Genomic DNA, 17,494 nt, shown 5'->3' on the forward strand with positions numbered 1-17,494 from the left:
ACTATGCTATGACTTATATAATACTATAAAACAAAATTGGTAGAGTAGGCCCATCTTAAAATCTATTAACAAAGTTGAATTAATAGAACATGCCATGTCCACCAGTGCAAGGCACAATGTCACCAGCATAAGATGTTCCCTTTTTCACTTTCTTTCAAGATTACATCAACTCACCCACTCTGAACAGTGTTTTTATTTTTTTAGTTTATTTATTTTGAGAAAGAGAGAAAGCACATGCGTGCATGCACACACACGCACACACAGGTGGGGGAGAGAGAATCCCAAGCAGACTCCCTGCTGTCAGTGCAGGGGCTTGATACCATCATGAGATCATGACCTGAGCTGAAATGAAGAGTCGGACGCTCAACAGACTGAGCCACCCAGGCACCCATGAACAGTGTTTTAGAAGCATAAATGTGGTCAAAATATTTAAGCTTTTTATTTTGAGATAATTATTACAGGATGTTGCATAAATCATTCCAAGAATCTCACAGATCCTTCACCAGTTTTTCCCCATGGTAATATCTTATATAACCATAGTACGGTATTGAAATCAGGCAACTGACACTGGTATGTTACTGTTAACTCTAGACTTTATTCCATTTTCACCAATTTTTAAGCTGAATTCATTAATACGAATGTATAGTTCTGTGCACTTTTAACCCATATATATAGACTCGTGTAATTACTACCACGATTAAGATACAGAACTATTTCACCACCACGTAAGAACTACTTATATTATTAACTCCTATATTTGCACCCACCTACAACTGGCTCTTGCTCCTGACAACTACTAATCTGCTTTCCACTTGTGTAATTTTGCCATTTTGAAAATATTACATAAAATGAATCATACAGTATGTAATCTTTTAAGATTGAGTTTTTTTCACTAAGCATAATGCCTTTGAGGTCCATTCAGATTGCTGTATCAATAATCCATTTCTTTTTATTGCTAAGTGAGCAAAATATTTTTAACCTTTAAAAGAGTAAAATAATTCTGAATTCCAATATAAGTTAATTATAATAAGAAAGTCAACTTGAACTTTAATGCCTTTTTGGGCAATTTAATACCCACTTGGCACTCTGAATTAAACTAACACACCCAAAAAGCCTCCAGACATTCATTCAGGCAAGAACAGGCTACCATCCATAAATACCTGATTTTTAAAATGACCAAATGCAATTAAAAAGAATCATGTCACTTACCCCATCCAGGAGGCAGGGGACCAAGGGGATCAAATTCTTTATTTTGCGATGTAGTAAACAAATCCTGATTCTAAAAAAGAATAACAACAACAACAAAAAGGTGAAATAATGAACAACTTAATCAGATAACCTGAAAGCAAGGTTATGAGTTCTAGTATGTCCTTCTCCGGCCATATGTAACATAACACACTCTTACAGAGTTCACATCTTAAGAGATGTGTCACATGGTCAGTGGATAAATGCCAATACACTCTGGTAAAGAAAGAAAATCTTTGCAAACATTAATACTTGAAATTACTTGAAATTTAAATATTACAAATACATAATCCTCAACCCCAAAGGACCATTTTCTTCTTCTTCAGCTACAAATGAGTAATTAGAGAAATATATAAATCCCCAAAGAGTCATTTATAAACAGTACTCAGAATCACTGGATGGCTGACAATAACCTTGTATTTCTAACTCAGAATTAAATACAAAACATGGTATATTTGCATATACCATGGGAGTCGGGGAGCAGGAAGAACAAGCTGTCAGATGAGTAAAAAGAAAGAATTCCAGTTTGAAAGTCAACAAGCCTAGATCTGTATAGAAGACTTCTTAAATTTCTATTTCCAATGACCACATTGGTGGAGACAGAGAAGTTTGGTTAGATAAAAGGAAATTATATGGAAAAAGGAGTCAACCACTGGTAAGAGAGAAGCCAAAGCCATAGTGACTCTATGCAGGGTTAATGGGTATGTTCTGGTTTAAATGTATAATAAAGTGAAGATAATATATGGTCTCTCAGAGGAAGATTTGGTTAAAACCTTTCTCCTTTAGTAAGATAAAAGCAAATAGACTGCTTTTCAAACAAAAATTATTAATAGAAAAAAATATACAAGTAAAATAAGGAAAGTGAACCCCATATGTCCAGCATGAAGATTCAACAACTATCAAGACTTTGCCAAATTTTCTTTTTATCCCTCTCTTCTTTGCTGAATCATTGAGTCATTTTACCCCTATGTCTTTCTAAAATTTGTGGACATCTTACATACCATAATATTTTTATCACACCTAACAAAGAATTTATGTTAATTTTATTTTCTAATACCCAATCACTAATTAAGTCCTCACATTACATTTGGCCAAATCTCTTAAGTCTTGATCTATAGCAGTTCCCCCTACTGTCTGTTTTTTTTTTTTTTTTCTCCTTGTCATTGACTTATTATAGAAACTGGATTAACTGTCAAAGTTTTAAAGCACATGAGATACTCTATTTCTGATTTAATAGCTCTTGGAAGACAGACCTGTCAAGAATTGGCCTTGCTCCTCCAGACAGACACAATTACGAAAAGGGGTGAGCGCAGAGAGGCCAGGAAGAAACACCATAAAAGGTCTGAACCCTGGTTATGGAACATGTCTGAAAAGTCTGGCATATGACAAACTATTTTGATAACTTTCTAAGACCCTAGCCCATTCCACTGGCTCTCCCTGGTTAAATAAGTTGGGGACATACATGTTGAAACCACAGGCCAGGAAGAAACCTGTGGCCAGGAAGAGCCATTATACAATGTTCCATCATCAATCATTTCCATTCTGAGGTTAAACATACTAGGTGTAGGGGCATGCCTGGCTGGCTCAGTCAGTAGAGCGTGTGACTCTTGATCTTGGGGTAATGAGTTGGGTGTGCAGCCTACTTTTAAAAAAATGCAGAGTGTCTGGGTGGCTCAGTCAGTTGAGATTCTGACTCTTAATTTCAGTTTCAGGTCATGATCCCAGGGTCACGGGATTGAGCACCATGTTGGGCTCTCCAGTGAGTGTGAAGCCTGGTTAAGATTCTCTCCCCTCCCTGAGACCCCTCCGCTCACACATTCTCTCTCTCTCTCTCTCTCTCTCTCTCAAAAAAAAAAAAAAAAAAAAAAAAAAAGAAGCTAGGTGTATAACAGTCTATTGACCTGGAACAAAGGCCATTTAATAAAACAGACTTTCTCAGCAATATGTCACCAATCACCCCACCCCTTTTTAAGTAGTTGATATTAAGAATGTTCAATTCATTCAATTCAGTTACTGCTAGCTATTCAGTTACTGCTAGCTATGTTAAGGGTAACTAAAATAGGCTGTTTAAGTTAGGATTTAAAAGTATTCTGTAACAAGAGGAAAATTTCAGGAAGATGGTCAGATTCTTTTGGATAAGAGGGGGGAAAAAGAAAAGAAAAAAAATAGAACATGCACAATGAGGTAAAAGATGCAATTCAAGAAAAGTTCCAAAGATTCCAAGTATCAAACTGGTGAAGTTTACAATGAAGCAATGTACATTGTTGGTGTTCTGGAAATATGCTAAATCAGTCTCTAAAAAGAATGTCTTAAAAGATCATGTACTGTTGGGGCACCTGGGTGGCTCACTGGTTGATCATCTGACTCTTGATTTCGGCTCAGGTCATGATCTCACAGTTTTTGTGGGTTCAAGACCTGCATTGGACTCTGAGCTGACAGCCTGGAGTCTGTTTGAAATTCTCCCCCTCTATCTGCCCCTCCCCTGCTCATACTCTCTCTCTCTCAAAATAAATAAACTTAAAAAAAAAAAAAAAAGATGAAGTACTGTAAAAGTAAGCTAAAGCACACATATACAATGTGGATATGAGGGAAAGAAAAAATGAAAACTAACATTTTTATGCATCTAATATGTCCTAACCATATTAGGAACCTTATTTTACAGAAACCTCAAAAAAACAAAAAAACCCTCTGAAGTATCTTCATACATTAATAAAGTAAATGAGTCTTGATGAGATTAAGTAACTTACTCAAAGTCATATAGAGAAAGTAACTGTGGAACCAGGATTCGAACCCATATGTCTGACTCTGAAGCCCATGCTCTTTCCACTGGACACCCATGTGGAAAATTGCTTTAAAGAAGGCAGGCAAGCTAGGCATTCAAACCTAGAAGAAATTCGGCCAGGCATACCAAAGGTGATTATAATTTAGAAAGAAAGGAAGATGTAAAACAGTACAGGGAAAAAAAAAAATGAAAAGGGTAAGGTAGACAAAAGACAAATTAATTTCACATCTAAAACCACTGGGGAGAAATACAGTAACAGTTGCCTATAGAAGGTGGAAGGAAAAATTGTCATATGAGATAAAGTATCTTAATCAAAACCAGGTAGCGAAGGGAAGGCTGCTGATAAAGATGAATTTGTCTGAGCACCTGGGTTGCTCAGTCGGTTGGTTAAGCATCCGACTCTTGATTTCAGCTCAGGTCATGATGTCACAGTTTGTGAGATCAAGACTCATGTCGGGCTCTGCGCTGACAGCATGGAGCCTGCTTGGGATTCTCTCTCCCCCTCTCCCTCTGCCCCTGCCCCACTTGTGCTGTCTCTCTCTTTCTCTCAAAATAAATAAATAAACATTAAAAAAAAAAAAAAGATGAATTTGTCTCTATCAGTGAATGAAAACTATTATGGTGATGAGGTCCAAGAAATAGATAGGAATATGGAGAAAAGAGGGAAAAATAATGCCTACAGAGGACAGGCTTTTACTCTGATGTATTCTAACAGGGATGCTACCAATGTTGGTGAAAGGGAAGAAATGGTAACGGAGGAGGTCAGCTTCTCCTGAACTCTTGGAGAGATTTTCTCCTGTTTAAGTTCTATGTATTACTCAAATAAATCCTTCTTGTTTGGCACACAGAATCAAATTTCTCCAAGAACCATTTTCCTTTCTTCAGAGAAAAGATCTGTAATACTTTATGATTTGAGAGACTATAAAATTCCTAGCATCAAAGACTACGTAATAAAATGTTAATACACTTTGGTGAACTTTTTGCTATTATTGCAATATTACTCTAAAGGAAAATATGTAAAACTTAAACCATTTCCAGAAAGGAGATGTTTGCATACGAAAGTTAATACAATTTTGAAACCAGAAAAATGTATTTAGAATAATCATACAAGGAATCCAATTTCTTTAGTCTCCTAGAGCACCAATGTATTAGGTTAACTTTATTTTCATATGTTACAAAATGATTCAATTCTGTCATCAGTTCTATATAGCCACTTAACAGTCAAGTGCTCTTAGAGGCAAAACCTTCAAATATTCTGATAAGCGAGGCAATATGAAATTTAAAACTGTTTTAATTCTCTTCACACTGCTTGGGTTTATTTTTATTATTCTTTTATCCATGAATTTTAAGTTTTCCTAATTACTTTTTAGTTTTGATATTAACAAAGCAAAGGAAGTTGAATTTCAGAAGTTTCAAAGAGGTAAGAATAGATCACAGGCACAGAATACTCGAGACAAGGTCTAAATATATATTTATCAACAGCAACAACTGGGTGCCATCTTACTTGTCTTTTTAGTACTTAACATTTCATATGAAGAAAAAAAGAAAGGTTAAAGTCTAGTACTCTTAAATTTATAGTGTAGCAGGCTGCTTACCCCATAAATGAATCTCTGGTTAAACTGCTGCATTGCTCCTTGAAGCTGACTACGTTGGAGTTGCCACTGTTCATAGTTCCGGACAGATTCCAATGTCGGCCTCTGCCACGTTGTTGTTCTTGTGAAATGGTCAACATAATAAATACGTCCCATGTTGTCAACCCGCCGTTCCCAGCTAAATCAGGACAAAAACAACCTAATTCAACAATTATTTGTGATACAGATATGAACTGAACAGGACTTCATCTTGGCCCTGGTGCAGGATTGGTAAGATTTTACCTTAAACTACTTTTCATTTACCTGAACTCTTTTATTTTATATATATTTTTAATGGTCTTTAAGTGAATATAAAAGGAAGTTTCTAAAAATTTCTCTTAAAAGTTCTTAATATGTACCAGGTTTTAAAAACAACAATGTATATTCAGTGAGTAAGTCTCAAACAGTAATTAAGAAAAAAGTTCTCATTTTCTTTCCAATGTTCTTCTCACTGTTGCAATTCTAATAGGGACACAACTTTTTCTATAAGATTACAACTACTGATCATTTCAAATGGGTGCATAATATTAAGTAAACATTAATACAATAACTTGGTGATTTCTACTTTGTTATTTATGGTTGTTTCTAATATTCTCATATTACAAAAAGTAAAATAATAAATATGTTTAATACACCAATTTTTTTTCTTCCTTGCATTTACCTCTTAGGATAAATTTCCTGGAGAGGATTACTATAGTCCATTACTATAGTTATAGATACCTCCTGCAAGAGTTGTAACTAATTTATACTACCACTCGCAATGTTATGTGGTAAAGTTTCTCTACAATCTCATCAATACTGGATACTATCTGCTAATTTAACAAGTGAAACAATACCTTTCATGTGTGTACTTGAGATTACTAGCAAGATTAAACATGTCCCCAAGTTTGCTACTGACTTCCCTTGAACACAAGTATTTTCTTCCACTTTCTAGAATGTAAATGATAAATGCTTAACATCATGTATTAATATATCCTTTTATTGCTCCAACTATTCTACAATTACTTCACTATTATGTACTAATAGACTTTATCTTCATATATATGATAGGGGATATAATTCTTATTCAGTTAAATAATTACTCTTGATGAAACTAATTCTAAAACCCTGTGATTTGAATGAAGTATAGAAAGGAAAACTTGGAAATAGCAAGACCTATAGAATCTTGAGGTCAGAAATGAATGAAAATCAATTCATTGCCCATCATCATGCTCAGTCAATTCTCTCTCTTCTTTCTAGTTGCACCTACCACAACACAAAGAGGATACAGAAAAGGCTGAAAGGAAGAGGAAAAGTAGGAATACAAGGAAGATTTTGCACAGATATATCCATAGTTCTAAATAAATACTTTTCTTCTTCCTTAATTCAGATACTTACCCAGGAGGTAGAGGTTCTGGTCTGTCCCACGTTGTTCTTTTTTCAATATGATCTACGTAGTAAACTCGCCCATGCTGGTCCACTCTCTGCTCCCAACTTAAGCACAAAATTTAAAAGGCTGCTATAGCACTTGTCTTTGCTTTTTTCTCTTATATGACCACATTAAAGAACTGAGAAAAATAAGTATGTCAATATATAAAGAAGATACCAAAAGAATTTATGAATAAAGGCAAGACTGGTATCCTGAGGATGACAGAGTAAGTAAGCTTTCTTCTGCAGAAGTATCTGCTCAAGATATTCCTTGTATTTCTTTAAAAAAAAAATTTTTTTTTAACATTTATTTATTTTTGAGACAGAGAGAGAGAGAGCATGAACAGGGGAGGGTCAAGGAAGAGGGAGACATAGAATCTGAAACAGGCTCCAGGCTCTGAGCTGTCAGCACAGAGCCTGACGTGGGGCTCGAACCCACAGACCGCGAGATCATGACATGAGCTGAAGCCGGATGCTTAACCGACTGAGCCACCCAGACGCCCCATATTCTTGTATTTCTAAAGAGGTCTGAGGTAGATGCACTCAGGAGATAAAGTCTATCTCAATCTGATCATGGCATGTGCAAAACTTAGTGGGGAAAAATGCTTGTAATTAATGTTATGAAATCTGAAGAAAGACTGAGCCAAGGGCAAAGCACTATTTGCATTCCAGAAGAACTGAAATCAAAAACTAAGACTTTATCAGATATATCTCTGCATAGTTTAACAGACAAAGTCAATCTGGGTATTCTAGTCTCCTTGGTATGTTAATCCCCAAAGTGAGGAAGACAGGAATAAGCCATCACAGCTTAGAAGTACCAATCACATTAGGGGCACCTCGATGGCTCAGTTGGTTAAGTGTCCAACTCTTGGTTTAGGCTGACAGCATGGAGCCTGCTTGGGATTCTTTCTTCCACTCTCTCTGCCCCTCTTCTGCTTAAGTGTGCACACTCAAAATAAATAAACTTAAAAGGAAAAAAAAAAGTACCAATTACTTTGGAGAGTACCAGTTTCTGTATGGTAATCCCTTGCACAAATAACTTTCTAATTTGGCTTCCCGTGTAGGTTTTGCAAAAGGAAAATGGCCCAACTATGCAGACAAATAATATGTTTAGCAATTAAAAATTTCATAAGGGTTTATTAATTTATCAGCCAATTAATTTTAATTAGATTCCAAGCTCTGGATTAATGTGAATGTCACAATGTATATATGTACGTAAATTACTAGAGTATTATTAATTTTTAAAATAATTAGTGGTGGGGCGCCTGGGTGGCTCAGTCGGTTAAGCATCCGACTTCAGCTCAGGTCACGATCTCGCGGTCTGTGAGTTCGAGCCCCGCGTCGGGCTCTGGGCTGATGGCTCAGAGCCTGGAGCCTGCTTCCGATTCTGTGTCTCCCTCTCTCTCTGCCCCTCCCCCGTTCATGCTCTCTCTCTGTCTCAAAAATAAATAAACGTTAAAAAAAAAAAAATTATAAAAAAAGTCAAATAATTAGTGGAGATTAAAATGGGGTTGAGTACTAATTTTATCAGTTTCCTAAATTATTTTTTTCCATAAGCCATTTATTTATTTACTTTGAAATTTTATTTTTTATTTTTTAAAATTTACATCCAAATTAGTTAGCATATAGTGCAACAGTGATCTCAGGAGTAGATTCCTTAGTGCCCCTTACCTATTTAGCCCATCTCCCCTCCCACAACCCCTCCAGTAACCCTCAGTTTGTTCTCCATATTTATGAGTCTCCTGTTTTGTCCCCCTCCCTGTTGTTATATTATTTTTGTTTCCCTTCCCTTATGTTCATCTGTTTTGTCTTTTAAAGTCCTCATATGAGTGAAGTCATATGATTTTTGTCTCTCTCTGACTAATTTCACTTAGCATAATACCCTCCAGCTCCATCCACGTAGTTGCAAGTGGCAAGATTTCATTCTTTTTGATTGCTGAGTAATACTCCATTGTATAGGTACACCATGTCTTCTTTATCCATTCATCCACTGATGGACATTTGGGCTCTTTCCATACTTTGGCTACTGTTGACAGTGCTGCTATAAACATGGGGGGGGTGCATGTGTCCCTTCAAAACGCACACCTGTATCCCTTGGATAAATGCCTAGTAGTACAATTGCTGGGTAGTAGGGTAGTTCTATTTTTAGTTTGAGGAACCTCCATACTGTTTTCCAGAGTGGCTGCACCAGCTTGTATTCCCATCAGTTTCCTAAATTATTACTACTTTGCCATAATGACTTTATGATGGTCGAAAAGTATTTTAAGAAGTGGGTTTTTTTTCCCCTGTCAAAGAGAAAGCAATCTGAATTTGGGGACTATTACTTGGCACTAGTTAACTTTCTATGGTTTAGAGTCCTTCAATAAAAAAAATATAATAAAAATAAAAAAGTATGCCTTGGAAATGAGGAGGAGGATGACTGCTAATGTGGTGAGGTTTTTTTGTCCAGTCTGACTCTAGATATAACCCCCCACCCACCAAAACCAGTTACCACTGCTTGAAGATGCTTTTTTAAAGAATGAAGTTCAGTATTATGTTCCTTATTAATAAGTATATGCAGAAGCCTAAAGCAAACAAATGTTAACAAAAAACAGCTACTTACCCAGGTGGTAGGGGAGCTTGAGGTACAGTATTTAATGGCCTAGGGCCTGAGCCTCCAGATATAGTAAGAGGAATTATTAATCCAGATGTTGCTCCTTCAGATGTATTTGAATTTATATTTGTTGGTGGCAGAGAGCCTGTACTGGATCCATCACTTTCAGAAGTAGCAGATGGTGAACCATTGACAGATGCTATAAAAGATTTGTGGAAAACAACAATCTTTTATTTTCAGAAATCTAAATTCAGGATAGAATTTTAACTTAAAAAAAATTAAAAGGCAGATGACACAGAAAATTTAAGATGTGGACATGTAGGTAAAAATAACTTAAATAAAATCAACTTTTAAAAATAACTTTTTGGGTTCTATCTACTCCATGTCTCTTTACTAATTATGAAGCACATGCAAATTCTGATTTCCTGATGCCACAGAAATAAAAACTTTTAGAATAGGAAAGCATTGGTATCCCTTGGTGTTATAAATTCATTTAGTAATTTTTCAGATACTTAAAACTGTCTTTTCTATGAAAAGACATATCAAAGACCAATTTTTGATGTTATGACTATTAAGCAATAGCACTGTACATAGTACATCTTCAAGAAATACCTGACAAAACAATTTCCGGGAGAAGTCACCAATATTTTGACAAAGTAGTATATGATTTTAAAGACTGGGAATATATTATTAACACATTTTTTACCCCAAACAGGGGAAGATGTATAATTAAAAACAAAGTTTTTAATAAAATGATTTGTAGGGGCACCTGGGTGGCTCAGTCAGTTGAGCATCTGACTTTGGCTCAGGTCATGATCTCGCATTTCATGAGTTCGAGCCCCATATTGGGCTCTGTGCTGACAGCTCAGAGCCTGCAGCCTGCTTCTGATTCTGTGTCTCCCTCTCTCTCTGCCCCTCCCCAACTAATGCTCTGTCTCTCTCTCAAAAATAAATAAACATTAAAAAGAAAATTATTTGTAGACAACTAATTTACTTTTTAATAATATTTGGTTTAATTTTTTATACATTCCCTGTCCACATACTAGCAGAGGGAAATAATAAATGATTAAAGATTCTATTCTGGCTAATCAGGGAAAGTGGATATTCTACCTAGAGCTGTTAACATTTTTACTACACAAAATGTGTTCATTGGTTGTATAATTTTTGCTTCAAAATCTGAATATCATTTAGCATTGTTGGGTTACTCACCATTTACTAATTGTCTTTTTAAAGGATACAATGAGAAAAGCAACCAGATCCCTGACAATATGAATAATGCACATAGGGTTCTCATTTTATTTCTCATTTTCAATAAACCACTTGCCTCAATAGATTTTCCCTAGAGAAAAAACTTATGGAAAAGCATACCTTTGTCTACCTACAGAAAGATCATTCTGGGCCAAAATCTTAAATATAAAAATACTGCTAGAAAACCAACCTGAAAGAGTCTCCTGATTCTTATCTGAGGATCAATTCCCAAACAGAACGTTATTTATAATCACAGTACTGACAGTTACATCCCTAGTGTGTGGCTGGAATACACACCTGGTCTACGTGGGGTAGGTGGAGGTGGTCGTGAAGGTCTTGGAGGCCTAGAAGGTTTAAAACCGCCATTTGAGAGTGATGGAGAATTATTCCCATTGACCTTCCTATTTTCACCAGCCCCTGAATCCTCAGGTTCATCTGATCCATTTGGATTTGTTCTGGGTAAGAAGCGGGGAAAGGGAGGGGAAAATTAATGTTCACTGAATTTAATAAAAAACAAGACCAAAACTTAAAATTTCTGGCCGGCCTTATCAAGTATGTGAATAGCCCTTGGGTAGAGTCTTATATGTAACCCTCAGAGCCCACCCAGCAGCAAGAGTGAGGAGTTGCCTAAGGGCAACAGAAACATGTGGGACTCTTCAAAACTATTAGGTATGCTGGTTCAGATTTCAAATTAAGTCTTTGGAGGCCCTGTATAAGCAGGAACAGAGTCAAATTCTCAAAATCCCAATGCCTTAGAAAGGGCACTATTTTATTTCAAGCCCAGATAATGTCACCATAATTTTCCTGGTTTCCATTGGCCCTTAATATTCTTCAGTTTTAGGGTAGGGTTGACTGTTTTATGGCAGAAGAAAGAAGTATACTTATTTTCCAGAGACAAGGTGTTTTCTTTCCATCCCAGAAAACGGTATACAAAATGTTGAAAATTAGCGATTAGATCAGACCTTTTTTAAAAGGGAGGTGTTATTTCTTCAAAGCAATGACATAAATTGAAAGAAAGAAGAGAGAGGGGAGGACAGTAATGTCAGATTGAAAGTTTTTACCACTGTCAGCTAAATATACTTGATTACTTTTCCCAGGGAAACCTAGCCATGAATTAGACAGCACAGCGTTAGTTTAGACAGTTTGAAGAAGCTTCAGCTAAGGCTCTGCTATCTACTATCTGGTAAGCAGCAAACCACTATGCAGTATCAATCCATACTACAGTATTAATTATTCAGAATAAGCCTGAACAAAGTAATATCTAATCAATTCAAGAAATTAATATTGAGAGGCATGACCACATATTAAATCATATTCAAACTATGTTCCCCTAAAGTTTTTTTAATTTTTTAATGTTGATTCATTTCCTGAGAGAGAGAGAGAGAGAGAGAGAGAGAGAGAGAGCGCAACCAGGGGAGAGGCAGAGAGAGAGGGAGACACAGAATCCAAAGCAGGCTCCAGGGTCTGAGCTGTCAGCACAGAGCCCGATGCGGGGCTCAAACTCACGAACCGCAAGATCATGACCTGAGAAGTCGGTTGCTTAACTGACTGAGCCACCCAGGTGTCCCTCCCCTAAAGTTCTTTAGGGTTTTTCTACTCAAAGTATGGAACTCAAAATATGGAAAAGAAGCAAAGGCAATACACAGGAGGCTTATGAGAAAAGCACAATCTTGAGGTGCCCAGGTGGCTCAGCTGGTTGGGTGACTGACTCTTGATTTTGGCTCAGGTCATGACCTCATGTCTTGTGGGATCAAGCCCTGCATCGGGCTCATGCTGACAGTGAGGAGCCTGCTTGGGATTCTTTCTCTTCTTTCTTTGCCCCTCTTCACTCTCTCTCTCTCTCTCTCTCTCTCTCAAAATAAATAAACATTTCAAAAACGTTAAAAAAAAAAAAAAAAGAAATACACAATCTTGCACTCCTCTCCCAGGAGCCACTATATCAGAACTAGAATTTTAATAAGATCCCCAGGCGATCTGTGTGAATAGTAAGATATGACAAGACTGCCTTGCGGGTGCCTCAAATGCTTATTTTGAATAAAAGGAACAGCTCAGTAACTGGCAGTCAGCACCTGGTTAGTGTTGACTCCTACAGGAAGGCCAAGTCACCCCAGAATATGAACTGAATGCAGGAAGAGTCAGCTTTGACACTGCTCCTCTACCCCTAGGTGCTGAGTTCCAAACCCATTTTTGAGTAGCATACCCCTTTAAGACTCTGAGTATTGCCTCTCCATACTATTTCAACACTTTACTAGTTAGTTCTTAAAAAATATTAAGAACTAATTAAGGTTCTTAATGCCTTTTAGAAGGTACACAACAAATGGCAGAATGGACCAAAAGTGGGAAATTGAGGTTTCTAGCTCTGGCTCTGCTATTAAGAAGTTATTTGACCAAAGAAAAGGTACTTAAATCTCCATGCACGTCAGTGCTAGTCAAGTTTCAGGTGTATGTGAGGAAGGAGAAACATTCGGGACATGAGGTAAATCTGCTATGACAAAGGGGAAATCCAGAAACTGGATTCAAAAATGCAATATCCTGGGGTTGAGGATTAAAATTTTGGAGATTTCAACATCCATGCTGTTTACTCTTCTAACACCTTGGCCTCAGTTTCTCAATATAGTTATCTGACAATCTGGGTAGTAGGATGACTCCTTAAATGTCCTTGATACTTAGAAATTGTTCCTCCTTCCTAGGTCTTAAACTCACAAATCTCTCTACCTACAACGTTCTACTTCTACCTGCCTCCCACCGTATCTTTGATTCAGTCTCATCATGGCCTTTAACCCACTCTATATTCACAGTCCATCAGCTCCCTTCAAGTCCCACTTGGGTTCCATCCCAGGGTACTACTTCTCCTAGTACCTTTCATTCCTTCACTATAGTCCAACATCCCCTAACCCCAAGCAATCATTGCAACTAATCCTTCATTTACTTTTTCTACTACTATTCTCAGGGGCCAACAAGTAATAATAAATAATGTTCCAGGTGCAAAATCAGGTCTATTTTAGCAGAGTAAATAAACTAGGTAAAATACCAAATTAAAGGGGTAGACTGTTCTATAAAAGGTCCTCATAAATTTCCCACTGTGCCCAATAAAGAAAAGTCTGTAGGGGTGCCTGGGTGGCTCAGTCAGTTAGGCATCTGACTTTGGCTCAGGTCATGATCTCACAGCTTGTGAGTTCAAGCCCTGCATCGGGCTCTGTGCTGACAGCTCGGAGCCTGGAGCCTGCTTCAGATTCTGTATCTCCCTCTCTCTCTCTGCCCCACCCCTGCTTGCTCTCTGTCTCTCAAAACTGAGTAAACATTAAAAAATAAAAAAAAAAAAAAAGAAAGAAAGAAAGAAAAGTCTGTAGATTTTCACTACCAATGTCTAATAAGATAAAGTCTTTACTTCCCTCCTGTTAGTGTATGTGCTGCCAAAGTGAGCACCTTTTTTCCTGTTAAAAAGAAGAAATCACAGCTCAAATCTCTTAGGAGCTAAAAAACTAGAAATGACAGAGGACTATGACAGCCTAGGCCACAGGTTCATTGGGATTGGTGTATTAATATTAAAATTAATACTAATAAAAATTAATAGTAATTTGGTAGGGCAAAGGACTTTTACTAGGTGCTGTACAATTAAAGAGACTTAGGCAAAAGACAAAAAGAAATTAAAACTGTGTTTCTTCAGTCTCCATCTTTTTATACTGGCAGGCATCAGTTTCCTAAAGCTTGCTCATTTTAGAGACTGAGACAAAAGCTACAGTTGACCTTATTTAACAACTTCAACTGGACTATACATACTGCTTGGAAATCAACAATTTTCTACATATTAAATCTACTTTTGACCACATTTCCAATCTGTAGATGACCGTCATCCTGCCTCTTCCCTAATATGATGATTATCTGCAATCCTTCAATTGTCTCATCTACCTTAAGCTTTCTCTGTTTCAAAGGGGAGGTAGGTGCCATGTCCAGCTGAGAAGGTGGCAGAAGCCCCTGAAACAGCCCAAGAAGATGAACAAGGAAGATAAAACACTCAAGCAGAAACAGGAAGAAGAAAAGAAACTCAAGGAACTAACATCAAAGGCTGCAGGGAAGGGCCTACAGGAGGAATTAAGAAATCTGAAAAGATTTCTAAGCCTGAATGGCTTAGTCAGTTGAGTTCCAACTCCTGATTTTGGCTCAGGTCAATGATCACAGGGTTGTGGGATTGAGCCCCATATAGGACTCCACGCTCAGCGTGAAGCCTGCTTGAGATCCTTCCGCCTTCCTTCCCTCCCCCCCACAACCTTCTCCCCTGCCTGAACTGTCTTAAACAAAAAAGGGAAAAAAAGGAAAGAAAGAAACCTGACAAAAAGTAACCTGTTCTTGTGCCTGAGGCAATGGTGTTCCTTAATACTATTCCTGTTTAAACATCTGAATTCCCTGTCTGTTACAGCATCTATTGCCAACTATAGCTAGGATGAAGTGCTGTCTTAGTTCCTATTGTACATTTAAGAATAAACTTTCATTAAAAAAAGGAAAAATCAATCAAAAAAAATTTCTCTGTGCTCTTATCATCTTCATTTATTTGTTTCCCCTCTTGGGGGAAAAATGTCTCTTCACTACTTCAAGGCTAATTTGTCTTTGTGTTTTTGATTTCAGCCTGTATCTTCTAGGACTTTCCATCATCATTTAACACCTTTCTTCTATCTTCCATCATCTTCCTTCTTCCAGATCTTTTCTCTTGGTTCATAAACACAATCAAACCCCTCAACCTAAAACACTTCCTCAATCCTAACTGCTCTTCAAAACAGTTCTTTCTCTTTTTCTTCATTATAACTTTTTGTATTTATGCTATTAAAGAACTTAGTATATTTTAGTTTTTCAAAGACTTTCACTTTTCAAAGTGAAAAACAACTTCTAATCATAAAATAAAAATCACCTTCAGTCCTGCCTTCTGGAGATCATTACCATTAAGACATGGGACTATCTCTTGCCAGTCCTATTTCACCGGCTCTGTATGTAACCATACAATGTTTCCTATCTTGAGCAAATGTTTGTTTTATTACTCATTATATACTGGGCATTTCCCCCAAATTATTAAAAAACATTTATAATATCTAATGAATATAGAAAATTCTAATACATAGAAATACCATCTAGTCATTTTCTTTTCTTTTGGTGGGGGAAGAGGAGGTAATTGCTATTTCCTATAGAAAGTCAGAATAGAACACCGGGGTTAAAGTATACAAATATCTTGAAGATATTTTAATATTTAATATTTAATTTAATATTACTAAAAATATTTTCAAAGATAATAATTAATCTGTTCTCCCATCAGCTAGTTATGAAAATGTCCACTTCACCATAAAGTATTTAAATATTTTGAAGTCTTTACTAATTTGGTAAATAAAAATGTTATGTTCAACAATATTTCATTTATAAGCCATTAGAGTTTCTTCTTCCATGAATTGTATACATCTTTTATACATTTTTCTGTTATAAGAGAATAGTTCTACTTATTATTTGTAAGATCCTTTTATAATCTGAGGATATCAATTTATCGCTTTTCATATTGGTTAAGTATCTGTCATCCGCTTCTAATTCTATATTTGAAAATACACAGAAGAACTAGCTGGGGTTGAAAACAGATTAGAATCCCTTTCTGTGGAGACAAAAGAAGTAAAAGCTAGTCAGGATGAAATTAAAAATACTGTAACTGAGCTGCAATCTTGAATGGATGCCATGGTGGGAAGGATGGATGAAGCAGAGCAGCGAATCAGTGATATGGAGGACAAACTTATGGAGAATAATGAAGCAGAAAAAAAGAGGGAGACTAAGGCAAAAGAGGATGATATAAGAATTAGGGAATTTAGTGACTCATTAAGAAAGAATAACATCAGAATCATAAGAGTCCCAGAAGATGAAGAGAGAGAAAAAGGGGTAGATGGTTTATGTGAGCAAATCATAGTGGAAAACTTTCCTAACTTGGGAAAAGACACAGACATCAAAACCCAGGAGACACAGAGAACTCCCATTAGATTCAACAAAAACCGACTATCATCAAGGCATATTATAGTCAAATTCACAAAACAGGAAAAGGAAAAGAATCATGAAAGCAGCAAGGGAAAAAAAGTCCTTAACCTACAAGAGAAGACAGATCAGGTTCACAGCAGACCTATCCACAGAAACTTGGCAGCCCAGAAAGGAGTGGTAGGATATATTCAATATGCTGAATTGGGAAAATGTGCAGCCAAGAATTCTTTACCCAGCAAGACTGTCATTCAAAATAGGAGAGATAAAAGTTTCCCAGACAAACAAAAACTAAATGAGTTCATGACCACTAAACCAGCTCTGCAAGAAATTTTAACAGGGATTCTCTCAGGGTAGTAAAGATTGGAGAAAAAAAAAACAAAAAAAACCCTAAAAAGACCAAAAGCAACAAAGACTAGAAAGGACCAGAGACCACCACCAGAAACTCTAACTCTACAGGCAACGTAATGGCAATAAATTCATACCTTTCAGTACTCACTCTAAATGTCAATGGACTAAATGCTCCAATCAAAAGACACAGGGTAATAAAACGGAAAAGAAAACAAGATCCATCTATACGCTGTTTACAAGAGA

General features: G+C 36.7%; 1 protein-coding gene across 4 annotated transcripts in view; it reads right to left on the minus strand.

The window, feature by feature from the left end:
* The window catches only part of ITCH (itchy E3 ubiquitin protein ligase), a 141,954-nt gene that overhangs the window by 39,345 nt on the left and 85,115 nt on the right, over positions 1-17,494 (minus strand). For all 4 annotated transcript variants that reach the window (XM_053890331.1, XM_019458734.2, XM_019458735.2 and 1 more), the window contains 5 exons: positions 11,204-11,361; positions 9,668-9,857; positions 7,036-7,131; positions 5,623-5,797; positions 1,210-1,279 (listed from right to left, as the gene is read on the minus strand). In XM_053890331.1, the coding sequence (XP_053746306.1) occupies positions 1,210-1,279; positions 5,623-5,797; positions 7,036-7,131; positions 9,668-9,857; positions 11,204-11,361 (689 nt within the window). The remainder of the gene's footprint in view (positions 1-1,209; positions 1,280-5,622; positions 5,798-7,035; positions 7,132-9,667; positions 9,858-11,203; positions 11,362-17,494) is intronic.

The sequence above is a fragment of the Panthera pardus genome, unplaced genomic scaffold (assembly GCF_024362965.1).
Source record: "Panthera pardus isolate Hobbes unplaced genomic scaffold, ASM2436296v1 HiC_scaffold_25, whole genome shotgun sequence".
Classification (NCBI taxonomy): Eukaryota; Metazoa; Chordata; class Mammalia; order Carnivora; family Felidae; genus Panthera; species Panthera pardus.